Here is a 19,135-nt window from a genome sequence, read left to right as displayed (position 1 = left end):
AGAACATGACAGGAGCAGCAACAAGCAACTGGAAAATAAGGGACTAACCTGTTAAAACCATAACACAGGGCTACATGTAAACTAAATAGTGGAAGCAGCATCCTGTAGACAGAGCTAGAAAACCCACAAGCAACAAATAAGATCCAATCTCTGCAGTCCTGCCACATGCCTTTGCGAATGGTAGTGGATAAATAATCAACTCATGGGAGGAGGAGGCTCCATGAACATCCCCATCCTCAACGATGGGGGAGCCTGGCATGGGATTGCAAAAGCCGAGTTTGAAGTATTCAAAACCATCTTTGGCTCGAAGTGCTGAGTCGATGATCCATCTCGGCCTTTGCCTGAGGTCCCCAGTATCACAGATGCCAGTCTTCAGCCAATTTGATTCATTCCATGTGATATCAGAAACGGCTGAGTGCACTGGACAATGGCTGTGGGTCCAGACAACATTCCGGCTGTAGTGTTGGTGATCTGTGATCCAGAACTATCCATACCTGTAACCAAGCTGTTCCAGTACAGTTACAACACTGACTTCTACCCAGCAATGTGGAAAATTACCCAGTTACACCCTGTCCACAAACTGCAGGACAAAACCAAACCAGTCAATTAATGTCCTATCAGTCTATTCCTAATCATCAGCAAAGCAACAAAAGGCATCATCAACAGTTGTATCAAGTGGCCCTCACTCACTGATAGTCTGTTAACTGATGCTCAGTTTGGATTCTGACAGCACCACTCAGCTCCAGACCTCATTCCAGTCTTGGTCCAAATATGGAAGGAAGAGCTAAATTCCAGTGGTGAGCTGAGAGTCACTGCCCTCACTCCCATCAAGGCAGCATTTGACTGAGTGTGGCACCAAAGAACACTAAGGTCAATGGGGATCAGAGAGGGAACTCTCCAGTGGTTGGAATCATGACTGGCACAAAGGAAGTGTTTGTGATTGGAGGCCAATCATCTCAGCTCCAGGACATCGCTGCAGGAGTTCCTCAGAGCACTGTCCTAGACCCAACTATCTTCAGCTACTTCATCAATGCCCTTCCCTCCATCACAAGGTCAGGGGTGAGGCTTTTCACTGATGAGTGCATAGTGTTCATTCGCAGTTCTTCAGATAATAAAGCAGTCCGTGTCCACATGCAGCAGGATCTGGACATCATCCAGGTTTGGGCTGATAAATGACAATTAAAATTTGCACCAGACAAGTTCCGGGTAATCACCATCTATAACGAGAGAGAACCCAACTACCTCCCTTTAATATTCAATAACATTACCCTCTCAAGGACAACTAATAAATGCTAGACATGCAAGCAATGTCTATATCCTGAATTTAAATCAGAATTACCAACGCTCAATTACCCCGTCAGTAATTTCCTGAGGGTCACCATTGACCAGAAACTCAACCACAGCAGACACATCAATTTCATGGCAATGAGAGCAGGTCAAAGGCTGGGTATTTTGTGGAGTATGGTTCACCTCCTTACTCCCCAAAGCCTCCTCTACCTATAAGTTGCAAGATAGGAGTGTGACAGAATACTTTCCCTCGCCTGGATGGTACAACTACAACACTAAAGAAACTTGTCACCATCCTGGACAAAACTTAATTGCTTAATTGGTATCCCATCCAGCAATTTACACATCTATTCCCGGCACCACTGGCAATCCATGCTTCTGGTGTGGAAATCTACAACAACACCTCCCAAACCTACAAACTCAACTAACTACAACTACAACAACTTGCAGAAGGTGGGATCAGCTGGGCTAGAGGTGAGTTAGAGCAACTGTTCGAAGAAAGAAGTACAAACACATTGTCAAAGTGATTAAAGGTATCCTCTTCTCTGGTAGTGTGAAGTATTGGATTTTATAAACATTGGGAGAGAGGAAGTATTAATGGGATTATTATTCTTGAAAGTTGATAAATCTCCAGGGCCAGATGAAGTGTAACCTAGGCTGTTAAAAGAAGCAAGAGAGGAAATAGCAGAGAGTCTGACCATCATTTTCCAGTCCTCACTGGATACAGGTGTGGTACCAGAGGATTTGAGAATTGCTAACATTGTACCTCCTTTAAAAAGGAAGCGAAGGATAGACCAAATAATTACAGGCCAGTCTAACCTCAGTAGTCGGCAAATTATTGGAATCTATTCTGGGAGACAAGATAAATTGTCACTTAGAAAGGCATAGGTTAATCAAGGATAGTCAGCATGGATTTGTTCAGGGAAGATTTTGTTTGACCAACTTGATCAAATCTTTTGAAGTAACAACAAGGAAGATTGATGAGGGTCGTGCATTTGATGTGGTCTACATGGACTTTAGCAAGGCTTTTGACAAGGTTCCACATGGCAGACTGGTTAAAAAAATAAAATCCTATGGGATCCAGGGAAATACGGCAAGTTGGATAGAAATTGGCTCAGTGACAGGAAAGAAAGGGTAATTGTTGACAGCTGCTTTAGCGACTGGAGGGCTGTTTTCAGTCACATCCCGCAGGGCTCAGTACTGGGTCCCTTCCTTTTTGTGGTGTATATTAACGATGTGGTTCAAGAGTTCACCTACCTAGGCTCAACTATCACCAGTAACCTGTCTCTCGATGCAAAAATCAACAAATGCATGGGGAAGACATCTGCTGCTATGTCCAAACTGGTCAAGTGGGTGTGGGAAAATGGCGCACTGACACAGAGCACAAAAGTCCGAGTGTATCAGGCCTGTGTCCTCAGTACCTTGCTCTATGGCAGCAAGGCCTGGACAAGGTATGTCAGCCAAGAGCGACGTCTCAACTCATTCCATCTTCGCTGCCTCCAGATAATCCTTGGCATCAGGTGGCAGGACCATATCTCCAACGCAGAAGTCCTTGAGGTGGCCAACATCCCCAGCATATACACCCTACTGAGCCAGCGGCACTTGAGTTGGCTTGGCCATGTGAGCCGCATGGAAGATGGCAGGATCCCCAAGGACACATTGTACAGCAAGCTCGTCACTGGTATCAGACCCACCGGCCGTCCATGTATCCGCTTTAAAGATGTCTGCAAACGCGACATGAAGTCCTGTGACACGGACCACAAGTTGTGGGAGTCAGTTGCCAGTGATCGCCAGAGCTGGTGGACAGCCATAAAGGCGGGGGTAAAGAGTGGCGAGTCAAAGAGACTTAACAGTTGGCAGGAAAAAAGACAGAAGCGCAAGGAGAGAACCAACTGTGTAACAGCCCTGTCAACCAATTTTATCTGCAGCACCTGTGGAAGAGTCTGTCACTCTAGAATTGGCCTTTATTGCCACTCCAGGCGCTGTTCCACAAACCACTGACTACCTCTAGGAGCTTACCCATTGTCTCTCGAGACAAGGAGGCCAAAGAAAGAAGAAGATTAACGATTTGGACGTAAATGTAGGGGGCATGATCAAGAGGTTTGCAGATGACACAAAGATTGGCCAAGTGGTAGATAGCGAGGAGGATAGCTGTAGGCTGCAGGAAGATATTGGTGGTCTGGTCAGATCGGCAGAAAAGTGGCAAATGGAATTCAACTTGGAGAAGTGTGAGGTGATGCATTCAGGGAGGTCAAATAAGGCAAAGGAATACATGATTAATGGGAAAAAACTGAGAAGTGTAAAGGAAGTGAGGGACCTTGGAGTGAATGTCCGCAGATCCCTGAAGGTAGCAAGACAGGTCGACTAGGTGGTTAAGAAGGCATTTGGAATCCTTTCCTTTATTAACCGAGGTATAGAATACAAGAGCAGGGAGGTTATGCTGGAACTGTATAACTCATTGGTTAGGCCACAACTTGAGTACTGTGTGCCGTTCCGGTCACCTCATTACAGAAAGGATGTAATTGCACTAGAGAGGGTACAGAGGAGATTTACGAGGATGTTGCCAGGACTGGAAAAATGCAGCTATGAGGAAAGATTGGATAGGCTGGTTGTTCTCCTTGGAACAGAGAAAGCTGAGGAGAGATCTGATTGAAATGTACAAAATTTTGAGGGGCCTGGATATAGTGGAGGTGAAGGGTCTTAGCAGTGAGGTCAGTGACAAGGGGGTGGGGGGGCATAGATTTAAAGTGATTGGTAGGAAAGTTAGAGGGGAGATGAGGATAGACTTTTTCACACAGAGGGTGGTGATGGTCTGGAACTCACTACCTGAAAGGGTAGTCGAGACAGAGACCCTCAATTCATTCAAAAGGAGTCTGGATATGTACCTCAAGTGCCGTAAGCTGCAGGGCTGTGGAGCAAATGCTGGAAGGTGGGATTAGAATAGGTGGATCGTTTTTCAGTTGGCACAGACATGATGGGCCAAGTGGCCTCTTTCTGTGCCTTAAACTTTTTATGATTCTATGATTCTCTGTTTTTTTTAAATCTAAGGGAGTCGGCGTGCCTTTAAGACTGAGAGAAGTTTTAATATTCTCTGGAACAGAATGTGCAAGCTGCAAGCCTGTTTCCTAGGCAACAGCAAGAGAGAGAGGTCACATGCCATACTGTATCAGTTTGACTGTGCGTAAAGACTGGCTAGAACTGGTTTGATCTGGCAGAGCAGAAAAGCATGCTCTCCTTTGAAGGAAGGATTTGTCTCTCTCTCAGCAGAAAATCTACACTGGCCTCCAGGCTGTGTTTCACCTGAAGAGGGAAAAAGCCCCAGAAAAGAATCTTTGCATTATTGGAGGTAACAAATTCCTTTTTACTCCTGTCACTAAGAAGTCTCTGCCTCAGGAGTGACTGTTGTCTTTTGTGTTTCTGGGAGTTCTGGAAACTTAGTAAAGTTTCTACTTATAGACTGCTAATTCAAAATCTAAATAGACCTGTTGTTATACTCCTTGTTGAAAGATGTGTGTGACGCCTTCTGTTACAGACTTTTCACCAAATTCTCCTGGAAATTCCGAGTGGCATCTGACTATTGGACACCTCACTGAACCGGGAACGTAACCCACCAGGACCTATAACCCAGCTATTTATTTATTCTGAAGAAACATCTCTAATTTAAAACATCATTTTTTAAACCAGTTAACCGTTGGTTTTTGAATGTATCTAAGGGTGCATGAGGGTTTGGAGGAATAAGAAGTTATAAAGCCTTTTCAGACATAGATTTATCTCAGTATTGTTTAAGATTTAGCTTATCAATAAATACTTAATTTGTTGCTGTTTAAAGATACCTGGTTTGGTATGTTTTATTCTGGGGGTTAATAAAGTGTTTAATTTAGCTAATTTCTTGTCGGTTGGAAACTTTAATAATATACTGTGACCTGAGGAGTAATGGGACAAAATTGACAGTGCATTACTCCCACCTCAGTCATAACAGTACATTTAAGAAACTTTTGAATTATAAAATATCACCTTTATTTTGCTGTGCATCAAATTCCCTAGGCGGGACCTAGTTTTAGGAGTCAGGATCCCCATCCCTTGAAAGACTTTATTGTATGGGGATCCTGCCTCCAAGAGCTGCCAGCCAATCATGGGGCCAGAAGCTCAGCAGTATCGGCAGTGCCACTGGGAGCAGCGGCCTCTGCTGGTATAGCAGAAGCCTTGGACCCAGGCCCAGTGGTGGAACCCTGGAACACAAGCAGGTGAGTCGGGTTAGCCGAGGCCAGTCCGGAAGTTCAGTCCAGGGGGAGAAGGGTCCCAGGGGGATAAAGTTGTACCTGGGGGTGGGGTGGGGGGGGGAGGTTCCACAAATTGCCCATGAAGGAGGGCTTGCCCCAAGCCTGCAGGGCGGGCACTTCGCTTTACAAGGCGTCCACCCCACCCCCGGTAAGGTTCCAGCAGAGGCGAGAAGGGGTCCTTAATTGGCTGTTAATAGACCACTTAAGGCCTCAATTGGCCTCTGAGCGGGAAGGTCATTGCCGGCCTATCCCACCCCAGGTAAGATCGGAACCGGGAATTCTGGCATCGGGTTCTGTTCCGATTCTCTGGCCCCCCGCACCCCTCCACTCTTCCATATACCCCTGATAACCTTTGCCTAACAAGAATCAATCTACCTCTGCCTTAAAAATATTCAATGACCCCGCCTCCACCACCTTCTGATGCAGAGAGTTCCAAAGTTGCACAACCCTCTGAGAAAAAAAAGTTCTCCTCATCTCTGTCCTAAAAGGACGACCCCTAATTTTAAAACAGTGTCCTCTAGTTCTGGATTCACCCACAAGAGGAAACATCCTTCCACATCCACCTTGTCAAGACCATCCAGGATCTTATAAACTTCAATCAACCCTCCCTTCACTCTTGTAAACGCCAGTGAAAACAAGCCAGAGTGTCCTCTTATCACAACCTGCTCATTCCAGGTATCAATCCAGTAAACCTCCTCTGAACCGTCTCCAACACATTTACATCTTTCCTTAAATAGGAGACCAAAACTGCACGCAATATTCGAGATGTGGTCACACCAATGCCCTGTATAACTGAAGCATAATATCCTGACTTTTATTTTCAATTCCATTCCTAATAAAGGATAGCATTCCATTAGCCTTCTTTATTACCTGCTGTACCTGCATACTAACTTTTTGTGACTCATGCACTAGAACACCTAAATCCCTCTGCACCTCAGAATTCTGCAGTCCTTCTCTATTTAAGTAATACTCTGCTTTTTTATTCTTCCTGCCAAAGTGAAGAACTTCAGATTTTCACATATTATACTCCATCTGCCAGGTTTTTGCCCACTCACTCAACCTATCTATTTCAGACTGCAACCTCCTTATGTCTTCTTCACAACATACTTTCCTACCTATCTTTGTGTCATCTGCAAATTTAGCTACCATGCCCTTGCTCCCCTCATTTAAGTCATTGATACAAATTGTAAAAAAATTGAGGCCTTTTAACAATTTATATCAATGACTTAGATGAGAGGAAATAAATACTTTTAGGAGAAGTCATCTGCTACATTGCATATTTTCAAGGTGATCAACACTGTGCTGTGATAGTTGTTACTGAATGTTCCAATTTACTCAGTTACAAAGGAGAGATAATGTCCTGTCCAGATCAGGAACTCAGAACTTCACAGACAAGTATTATCCCCACTATCTCTCCTCTTAGACAGAAAAAAAATGCCAGAAGTTTTTGGAAGCACATTGGAGTGTCACATGTACTATTTTGCCTACAGTGTTACTTATGTTTTAGGTGGGTACTGGAGATTTGGTCCCCCATCTTCAAAAATATTTGAGAAATGTGATTGGACTGAAATACTTCCAGATTCTTGTCATGTATTCCCATGTTATGAGCATGCCCAGTGCAAGATGATGTCATTAACCATTTTATTTGGCCATCTTGGTGTCTGTCTTTCTTTACCAGTTCCTCCCAATATTATAACAATTCCAGAGTGTGTCCCATGCAACAAATGGACATTTTGATTTCCTTCCAATAATTTCAAATATATTCGGGAAGAAATTCTTTTGTGTGGCACTGCTGCAGATTTACTTCAATTTCCTGGGGACTGGCAGTGCTGCTGCCCATTACCACACAGCGTTCTTCAATGATACATCATCTCATTCTGCCCTGCCTCAGCTCATCTGCTCCTGAAACCCTCTTCAATGCCTGCCTCCAGGAAATCAAGGCAAGTCAGCTGTGGTGCTATACAAATGTATTTCTCCTCCATTGTTTTTAAATGTCTAAATATCAAGATATTATAGTCATATGAAATCGGTTCTAAAATGAGCTGAGACTATGGTTGGAATTTTACATTCTCCCACAGGAGCAGGCTGGTGATGGGTGTAGGGGGGTTGTAAAATTGAGTGGAAAGCGGGTGGGGGTGGTGGGGAGATCATTCCAGACACCATCCTCCCTCCACTACAATTTTACGAGGGGCGGCGGCAAGAAACATCCTGCACGCCCCAGGCCAATCAAGGCCCTTAAGTGGCCAATTAACTTCCACTTAAGGGCCTCCTCCCACTGCTGGGGTAGGCCCTCCTGATTGGGCACCCCATGCCTCATGGATGATTCCCCCCCCACCACTGCAAAGCAGTCCCCCATCTCCCCAACTGATCACCCTTCCCTCACCAGGCCCTAGCCGATTGTCCCTGGTGAGGGCCCAGAACCTATCTCCCTTCTGGGGTTGACGTCCATGATCCTGCTGTTGGCTGGGTGCAGTGCCAGCAATGGCCACCACTCCTGATGGCACTGCTGGGACTGTGAGCTGCCAGCCCCCTGATTGGCCAGCAGCTCCATCAGGCGGGACCTCAATTAAGGGCCTGGGCACATAAAATGGTAGTGTGGCTCCCAGGCCTGGTGGAGATGGGCTCACCCCCAACTTTTTGACCAGCGGGCGGGGTCTCCCACCGAACGTGAAATTCTGCCAGATATCACTGCACCATTTGTACACCACCAAGTCAATGGATTAAATCATCAACCCATGTTGCTGAATTTCAAATAAAATATCTTGCCGAATGAGTATTAAGACACGGTGTACAGAGTGATTTAAAAGAAGTGATAGAAAATTAATTTATTAAAAATATAAGGTTACAAAACAGCAAATAGAAATAGATTGAAATTAAATAGGTTCAGTAATGAAAAGTGAAATTGAGTTTTACTGAGGTAGTGCATTAGATATTCTATATCTGGATATTGGAAGGCATCTGACAAAGTGCTACATGGGAGAATTGTTAAGAAGATGGAAGCCCATGGAATTAAGAGGAAAGTGATAGTATGGACACAGAATTGAGTCAATGACAGGAAGCAGAGGGTGGTGATGGCTGGATGTTTTTCAGACTTTTTTTTATTGTTCAGGGACTCCTTCAGTACCTGAGGACTTACAAATGGACCATAAACACTGTGTAATCATCAGAAAACATTCCCATTCTGACCTTATGATGAAGGTATGATGAAGCAGTTGAAGATGGTTGGACCAAGGGCACTGCCCTGAGGAATTCCTGCCATGATTTCATGGGGCTGAGATGATTGAGGCCTATAGAATACACTTAGGAGTGTGACCAGACCCTTTCTGCTCCTCAACTCTAACCAAATGGATTCTGTCCTTGCCCCTTCAAGTACATCCTCCTTTTCCAGCACTGCAAGGTCTTCCGTAATCAGGACTACCACTCCACCTCCCTTTTTCCTTCTCTATCTTTTCTGAGCACTTTATATCCTTGTATATTAAACGACCAGTTCTCACCATTTTTAAGCCATGCTTCTGTTATTGACACTACAACATATTCCCGTAATATTTGTGCTTGTAGCTCACCAATTTCATTCACAACACTTGGTGCATTTACACACATGCATTGTAATCCTGTCTTTGCATTCCTCATAGTCCTTCTCATCCATTCCCATCTAATACAGAACAACTCTCTTCTCTTGTACTGTCTAACACTCTCTGACACCACCTAATACTTTGCTATTTACTACTCTAGTGCCATCTGTCCCTCCAATGCACCTTGGTGTTCCTCTCTTGTATTATCTCCTGGTTCCCACATCCCTGCCAAGTTAGCTTAAACCCTAATCAATACCACGAGCAAATCACCCCACAAGGAAACTTGTCCCAGCTCTGGTCAGGTGCAACCTGTCCGGTCTGTACAGGTCCCAACTTCTCCAGAACTGTTCCCAGTGCCCTATAGCACCACCCCCCCCACCCTCCTGCACCATCTTTCCAGCCATGCATTAATCTGCATTATCCTCCTATTTCTATACTCACTTGCTTTTATATACTTCAGGTTTTTCCTCTAAATTACAGCTAATGGGATACAGTGTGTTTCCTGACAACACAGAGCATGTGCAGAGTGATTGCCAACGTCATCCGTGTGTCCGAACAGTTTCCAGCTTCCAGTCTGTTTCTGCGCATGCATGTATCAACGTCACCACGTTATGACATCAGATGTAATGACGCCCGAATGTAACTTCACCCCTCATTGGCCATCATCGCCGACTCCATCCCCTCCAACACTACCCCATTCCCTCCCGCGATCACCACCTCCATCCCCTCCAACACGACACACTCCCTCCCGCGATCACCACCTTGATCACCGCTTCTCTTCCCCACTCCCCCCCATAGTTCCCTCCCACGCCCACGAGCTTGAGACTGCTCGCCACTCCATCCCGCCACTCCCGCCTGCTCACCACTCCATTATGCTGCTGCCAACTCTTTGCCACTCCCACCAGCTCACCGCTCCATCTCGCCACTGTCGACTCTTCACCGCTCCATCCCACCGCTCACTTCCAACCTTACCGCTAGCAGCCTGCTCGCTCCCCACCTGCCATATCTCCGAGCAGCGAGGCGAGGATCGAGCGGCGGGAGGGAACAGCAAGCAGACGGGCTTGGGAGAGAACAGTGGGATCGCGTGGCGAGCAGTCAGGAACAGCAGGATGGAACGGTGGGAAGATGGGCGCAGGAGGGAGCGAGGAAGAAAAGCAGCGATCCCAGGCTGCAGTGGGCTGCTGTTTGGGAGTGGGTGGAGAAAGCGATCGTGGCCATTGAGGGGTGAGAGGGTTTGGGTTAAATTCTTTTTTGTGACAAATTGAGCAGCGCCATCTTTATTACTGGTGGCTGCCTGAGACGTCACAGACAGCGAGGTTTCAGTCAATGAGGCTGCTTTTGTGCATGTGCCAGTACTGCATCACCTAGTGGTTACACTGTCAGCAAACACAGCTTTTAACTAATGGTCTTTACATGTCCTGCAGGAGGGAATTGTGTGGTTCACAGAAAACCAAAACTGAAATGTGGATTCTGATCCCAAAACACCAATTAAAATTCCTGAAATACAATGTAATAAAAAGGAATTTAGCTTATTTAGTTACACTGGAACAGTGGACATGGTCATAGGCCTTTATTTAAGGGTATTTTTCACTTGTAATGTTTTTTAAGTTGTCAGTTTTTGAGTTTATTCTTTCTTTCTTGTGTTACGATAATAAGATCTTACCTTCACAGTCACAAATTCTCTTCCACTCTGGAAATAGAAACAACAAATGAGACTGGAGTAATCTCTCAGTGATCTGATACATTATTAATTACACAGAAAAGAGTTTTACAGGCATTTTTAAACATAATAGATACCTCCTAATGGATCTCGTGTGACATTACTCACTGCAACTTGGAAGCTAAGTATATCAGGGACCAAGTACAATTGCTTTGCCTGACGGCAGTGCCTGTCAACGTATTCAGTGCCCACAATTTTCCCCTCATCGAGTTTAATAGGCAGAAAACCGTGGGCAGTTTTGGCGAAATTTACTCATCTGTCCACCCAGCAAACATCATCTATGCCTGGGCATTGAGGGTGAGAATCTGGAACATACTGCTTTAGAATGACAGGAGAGCTAGACTGTGAAATATACAGACCACCCACAACCCATCCCGCCATACCCCCGAGACCTTGTAATAGTAAATCATTTGCTTGTTGGACTGAGGTGATTTCAGAGTGTTGGAAGCAGTCAGTATCTGGTAGTATTGGGAATTGCTAAGATCTGTCAATATTGTGAATTGCTAGGACCTATCGGTATTGGGAATTGCTAGGAAATCTTTCTAACCAGCATTGCATTACAGGGTAAATTCACAAATCCCACCACCACCACCAGCAGCAACCACCGCGCACCCCCCCCACCCCCCACAATCCCCGGGGGGTAAAATGCTCCAGGATCAGATGAGTTGTGACCCAATCTCGAAATGAGGATCCCTGCTGGGTGTGAAATAGAAAATTAATCCTCAAATGCTTACAACAGATAAGTGAAGAGAAGAACCACTGATAATGGGGAAATCACTGGGAAGGATCTGTCTGAGGATGCAGGTAAGAAGAGGTCAAGAGGTGGGAAGATGGTGGGTGGGACAATGTGTGTGTCATTCTCCTGAGACCCTTTCATATAAGGCTGATAGACCCTGCTACCACAATACTGACAGATCCTAGCAATCTCAACCAGACACTGACTACTCCCAACACTCTAAATCCTCCTCAGTCCTTCAGGATCACATAATACATTTTCTGTTACTTCCCTTTTTCCCCATCCTCCCCACATTCCCTGATCCTGAGATTCCCTCGCAGTACTCACAGATCCCTAGCCTCCAAGCCAATCTCAGTCTAGTTTCTGCTGGATGTGTTTCGACAGTGTAATGTGCCCACAGGTTGTCACAAATTATATTACCAATGTCAGTCAGAGTGGTCAATAGAATTAACACTGTGGGGAACACAAATACAACACTGTAAGCAGCATTCTGATTGAGGTTACACTGAAGACAGCTGCAATTTTCTGCTTTAATTAAAAGAAAAATACTGCTGATGCTGGAAAGCTAAGACAAAACCAAAAAGTGCTGGAAATACTCAGCAGGTCAGGCAGCATCTGTGGAGAGAGAAACAGAGTTAACGTTTCAGGTTGCCAACAAGTACAGACACAAGGAAAGGGAGGAGGGGAGGAAAGAACAAAAGGGAAGGTCTGTGTTAGGATGGAAGGCAGGAAATATTAAATAACAAAAGGGACGATAATGGGAGAAGCAAAGAAACAAAATCTGGGTCTAGAGGAGGTGTAAATGGGAATAACAGAAACATAATCAGCTGCCAATCAAAAACAAAAGGAAACATAAAAACAAAGAAGTATGGGCAGTGGCTATTGTCTGAAATTATTGAACTCAGTGTAGAGTCCAGAAGGCTGTAAAGTTCCTGATGAAAAGATGAATTGCTGTTCCTTGTGTTTACATTGAGCTTCATTAGATCAGTGTAGGAGACCGAGGACAGAGAGGTCAGAGAGAGGTGGGCAATTAATATGACTGAAAGCTCAGGGTTACACTTACAAACTGAATGGAGATGTTCCACAACATGATCGGCTAATCTGTGTTTGTCCTCCCCAATGTAGAGGAGACTGCATTGTGAGTAGTGAATACAGTATACTAAATTGAAAGGAATACAAATAAATCACTGTATCACCTGGAAGGAGTGTTTGGGGGCCTGGATGGTGGGAAGGGATAAAGTAAAAGGGCAGCTGTTGCATCTCCTGTGCTTGTATGAGAAGGTGCCGTGGGAAGGAATTTACTTGAACACAGGGATTTACTCCGTCTGATATTCTTTTCCATTGATTTGAATAAGGAGGAATTTGATCTGGATTCTTAATGAGTAAATATTCCAGTGCACCAATTCTGGAATTCATCAGGAAACTGTGCATTTCCATCCTGAGATTTACCATCTATTACTCTAGTGATTTTCTGATAGTCACAGGAAGTGGGAAATCTAACCTATCTTCTTGTGCAGAGGCAAACAAAAAAATAGTTTCATGAATTAATGAAAAGCAAAAAGGTGGAACAGAGCTCCATTTATTGCTGTTATTCTGGATTATTCTTGTTTCATATTTGCCCAAGAAAATGTTAAAAACATACTTACAATAAGAGGAACAAAATTGCAGATTATTTAATAGGCAACCTAACTGTGTGAAAGTTATTAAAAATACTGAAAGTTTAACAGGGTTTTCTATTTCACAGAAAAGTGGGAATTGCAACTATTCCTTTATTTTTCACTTTATTGTTCAGTCTCCTACACCCGCCCACCGCCGCCCCTCCCCCGCCACACCCGACCCCCAAACATTCAATAATGAAATAAAGCTAGTCTACTTTCCACATTTCACTGGTTTAAATCTGCAGTCCTGATATTCCACAGGGTTCCTCTTGTCTCCCAGTCTAACTTCAATGGAAGATCGGCAGAGCCCTCAGTGACACCTGGTTTTTATTCTGTTTCTGCAGGGATTCCTCCAGGTTTCCACTGAATTTTCAGTGGGAGACTGGGAGAACCCCCTTGGGATTTCCAGGCCTGGAGATATATATTGTCATTTTTCAGTTACATTGAGAATGTACCTTTAATACGTCGATATTGTTTCACATTCCAATAAATCACAGCAGACAAAGCTGCAATTAGAAGACAAAGGGTCACGAGCAATGGCACAATCCAGGCAGGGTCAACAGGGAAGATATCACCTGTAAAGTAAACAGCAGTGAATTAGATAATGATATTATCAGCAACAGATACCATCTGGAAATCATTCTCTCAGAATATCCAATATAGTAAAAGTTCATGAAGTGGAAAACCCACAGTTGTTCTGGCAGCTTCCTGCCGTAACTTCAACAGGAATCCACTGAACAGACAGAAATACCAGCATTGAACGTTATTAAATGTCCTGTTGAGAATGGAACCTCTGCCCACTTCAATCACTGTCACTGATGTTTATTATTATTGTTGCCTCTCTCAGGACATTGGTGTTTGCTCAACCAAAACTGTGTTTTTAGTTTGCCCTCTAAACCTGTATCCTGGAATTGGTGGGACCAACACTCCCACACTTTCTGACCTCTGTCTGACAGAGTGTTCTAACTGTGCCTCGAGCTGATGAAGCCAATTAAATTATGGAACCTCCCCCTGATGCTGTGAGTTTTGGTGGAGTCAGCAGCAGAAGCCGGGGGCTGGAGCAGCACAGCACACACAGAGATACAGCACACACAGAGAGACGGCATGCACAGAGACATGGTGCACACAGAGACACGGCACGCACAGAGACACAGCACACGCAGAGACACGGCACGCGCAGAGACACGGCACACACAGAGACACGGCACACACAGAGACACGGCACGCATAGAGACATAGCACACACAGCACACAGAGATACAGCACACACAGACACAACACGCACAGAGACACACACACACAGAGACACTGCACACACAGAGTTACGGCACACACAGAGAGACGGCACACACAGAGACACGTCACACACAGAGACACGGCACACACAGAGATATGGCACACACAGAGATACGGCACGCACAGAGACACGCCACGCGCAGAGACACGGCACGCGCAGAGACACGGCACGCGCAGAGACACGGCACGCGCAGAGACTTGGCACGCACAGAGACACGGCACACACAGCACACACAGAGATACGGCACACACAGAGACATGGCACACACAGAGAGACGGCAGACACAGAGTTACGGCACACACAGAGACACGGCACACACAGAGATACGGCACACACAGTAATACGGCACACACAGAGATACGGCACACACAGAGACACGGCACACTCAGAGACACAGCACGCATAGAGATACGGCACATGCAGAGACACGGCACACACAGAGACAAGGCACACACAGAGACACGGCACACACAGAGATACGGCAGACACAGAGTTACGGCACACCCAGAGACACGGCACACACAGAGATACGGCACACACAGAGACACGACACACACAGAGATACGGCAGACACAGAGTTACGGCACACCCAGAGACACGGCACACACAGAGATACGGCACACACAGAGACACGGCACACACAGAGACACGGCACGCACAGAGACACGGCACGCACAGAGACGCGGCATGCACAGAGAAACGGCACGCACAGAGACACGGCATGCACAGAGACACGGCACACACAGCACACACAGAGATACGGCACACACAGAGACAATGCACACACAGAGACACGGCACACGCAGTGAAATGGCACGCACAGAGACACGGCACGCACAGAGACATGGCACACACAGAGACACGGCACACACAGAGACACGGCACACACAGAGATATGGCATGCACAGAGACACGGCACGCACAGAGACACGGCACGCACAGCACACACAGAGTTACGGCACACACAGAGAGACGGCACACACAGAGATACGGCACGCACAGAGACACGGCACGCACAAAGACATGGCACACGCAGAGACACAGCACGCACAGAGACACGGCACGCGCAGAGACACAGCACGCACAGAGACACGGCACACACAGCATACACAGAGATACGGCACACACAGAGACACGGCACACACAGAGATACGGCAGACACAGAGTTACGGCACACAAAGAGACACGGCACACACAGAGATATGGCACACACAGAGATACGGCACACACAGAGATACAGCACATGCAGAGACACGGCACACACAGAGACACAGCACGCACAGAGACACGGCACGCATAGAGATACGGCACATGCAGAGACATGGCACACACAGAGACACGGCACGCACAGAGACACGGCACGCACAGAGACACGGCACGCATCGAGATACAGCACACACAGAGATACGGCACACGCAGAGACACGGCACACGCAGAGACACGGCACGCGCAGAGACACGGCACGAGCAGAGACACAGCACGCATAGAGACACAGCACACACAGAGATACGGCACACACAGAGACACAGCACGCACAGAGACACGGCACGCATAGAGATACGGCACACGCAGAGACACGGCACACACAGAGATACGGCACGCACAGAGACACGGCATGCACAGAGACACGGCACACATAGCACACACAGAGACACGGCACGCACAGAGACACGGCACGCATAGAGATACGGCACGCACAGAGACACGGCACGCATAGAGACACAGCACACACAGCACACACAGAGATACGGCACACACAGAGACACGGCACACACAGAGATACGGCAGACACAGAGTTACGGCACACACAGAGACACGGCACACACAGAGATACGGCACACACAGAGACACGGCACGCACAGAGACACGGCACACACAGACATACGGCACACGCAGAGATACGGCACACGCAGAGACACGGCACGCGCAGAGACACGGCACGCGCAGAGGCACGGCACGCACAGAGACACGGCACGCATAGACACACAGCACACACAGTGATACGGCACACACAGAGACACGGGACACACAGAGATACGGCTGACAAAGTGGTACGGCTTACACAGAGACACGGCACACACAGAGATACGGCACACACAGAGAGACGGCACACACAGAGACACGGCACACGCAGAGACACGGCACGCACAGAGATACGGCACGCCCAGAGATACGGCACGCACAGAGAAACGGCACGCACAGAGACACGGCACACACAGCACACACAGAGATACGGCACACAAAGAGAGACGGCACGTACAGAGACACGGCACGCACAGAGACATGGCACACGCAGAGATACAGCACACGCAGAGATACGGAACACACAGAGACACGGCACACACAGAGACACGGCACACGCAGAGAAATGGCACGCACAGAGACACGGCACGCACAGAGACATGGCACACACAGAGACACGGCACACACAGAGACACGGCACACACAGAGATATGGCATGCACAGAGACACGGCACGCACAGAGACACGGCACGCACAGCACACACAGAGTTACGGCACACACAGAGAGACGGCACACACAGAGATACGGCACGCACAGAGACACGGCATGCACAGAGACATGGCACACGCAGAGACACAGCACGCACAGAGACACGGCACGCGCAGAGACACAGCACGCACAGAGACACGGCACACACAGCATACACAGAGATACGGCACACACAGAGACACGGCACACACAGAGATACGGCAGACACAGAGTTACGGCACACAAAGATACACGGCACACACAGAGATACGGCACACACAGAGATACAGCACATGCAGAGACACGGCACACACAGAGACACAGCAAGCACAGAGACACGGCACGCATAGAGATACGGCACATGCAGAGACATGGCACACACAGAGACACGGCACGCACAGAGACACGGCACGCACAGAGACACGGCACGCATAGAGATACAGCACACACAGAGATACGGCACACGCAGAGACACGGCACAAGCAGAGAAATGGCACGCACAGAAACACGGCACGCGCAGAGACACAGCATGCATAGAGACACAGCACACACAGCACACACAGAGATACGGCACACACAGAGACACGGCACACACAGAGATACGGCAGACACAGAGTTACAGCACACACAGAGACACGGCACACACAGAGACACGGCACACACAGAGACACAGCACACACAGAGACACAGCACGCACAGAGACACGGAACGCATAGAGATACGGCACACGCAGAGACACGGCACACACAGAGACACGGCACGCACAGAGACACGGCATGCACAGAGACACGGCACACATAGCACACACAGAGACACGGCACGCATAGAGACACGGCACGCATAGAGATACGGCACGCACAGAGACACGGCACGCATAGAGACACAGCACACACAGCACACACAGAGATACGGCACACACAGAGACACGGCACACACAGAGATACGGCAGACACAGAGTTACGGCACACACAGAGACACGGCACACACAGAGACACAGCACGCACAGAGACACGGCACACACAGCATACACAGAGATACGGCACACACAGAGACACGGCACACACAGAGATACGGCAGACACAGAGATACGGCACACAAAGAGACACGGCACACACAGAGATACGGCACACACAGAGATACGGCACATGCAGAGACATGGCACACACAGAGATACGGCACACACAGAGACACGGCACACACAGAGATACGGCAGACACAGAGTTACAGCACACACAGAGACACGGCACACACAGAGACATGGCACACACAGAGACACGGCACACACAGAGACACGGCACACACAGAGATATGGCATGCACAGAGACACGGCACGCACAGAGACACGGCACGCACAGCACGCACAGAGATACGGCACGCCCAGAGAGACGGCACGCACAGAGAAACGGCACGCACAGAGACACGGCACTCACAGAGATACGGCACACAAAGAGAGACGGCACGTACAGAGACACGGCACGCACAGAGACATGGCACACGCAGAGATACAGCACACGCAGAGATACGGAACACACAGAGACACGGCACACACAGAGACACGGCACACGCAGAGAAATGGCACGCACAGAGACATGGCACGCACAGAGACATGGCACACACAGAGACACGGCACACACAGAGACACGGCACACACAGAGATATGGCATGCACAGAGACACGGCACGCACAGAGACACGGCACGCACAGCACACACAGAGTTACGGCACACACAGAGAGACGGCACACACAGAGATACGGCACGCACAGAGACACGGCACGCACAGAGACATGGCACACGCAGAGACACAGCACGCACAGAGACACGGCACGCGCAGAGACACAGCACGCACAGAGACACGGCACACACAGCATACACAGAGATACGGCACACACAGAGACACGGCACACACAGAGATACGGCAGACACAGAGTTACGGCACACAAAGATACACGGCACACACAGAGATACGGCACACACAGAGATACGGCACACACAGAGATACAGCACATGCAGAGACACGGCACACACAGAGACACAGCACGCACAGAGACACGGCACGCATAGAGATACGGCACTTGCAGAGACATGGCACACAC

General features: G+C 47.8%; 1 protein-coding gene across 1 annotated transcript in view; it reads right to left on the bottom strand.

The window, feature by feature from the left end:
• The window catches only part of LOC137345914 (butyrophilin subfamily 3 member A1-like), a 195,891-nt gene that overhangs the window by 7,247 nt on the left and 169,509 nt on the right, over nucleotides 1-19,135 (bottom strand). The window contains exons 4-5 of the mRNA XM_068009161.1: nucleotides 13,709-13,828; nucleotides 10,803-10,829 (exon numbers count right to left, since the gene is read on the bottom strand). Coding sequence (XP_067865262.1) covers nucleotides 10,803-10,829; nucleotides 13,709-13,828 — 147 coding nt within the window. The remainder of the gene's footprint in view (nucleotides 1-10,802; nucleotides 10,830-13,708; nucleotides 13,829-19,135) is intronic.

The sequence above is a fragment of the Heterodontus francisci genome, chromosome 29 (assembly GCF_036365525.1).
Source record: "Heterodontus francisci isolate sHetFra1 chromosome 29, sHetFra1.hap1, whole genome shotgun sequence".
NCBI lineage: Eukaryota > Metazoa > Chordata > Chondrichthyes > Heterodontiformes > Heterodontidae > Heterodontus > Heterodontus francisci.
Note: the sequence above shows the minus strand (reverse complement) of the source record. Positions and strands in the feature narration are given on the sequence as shown.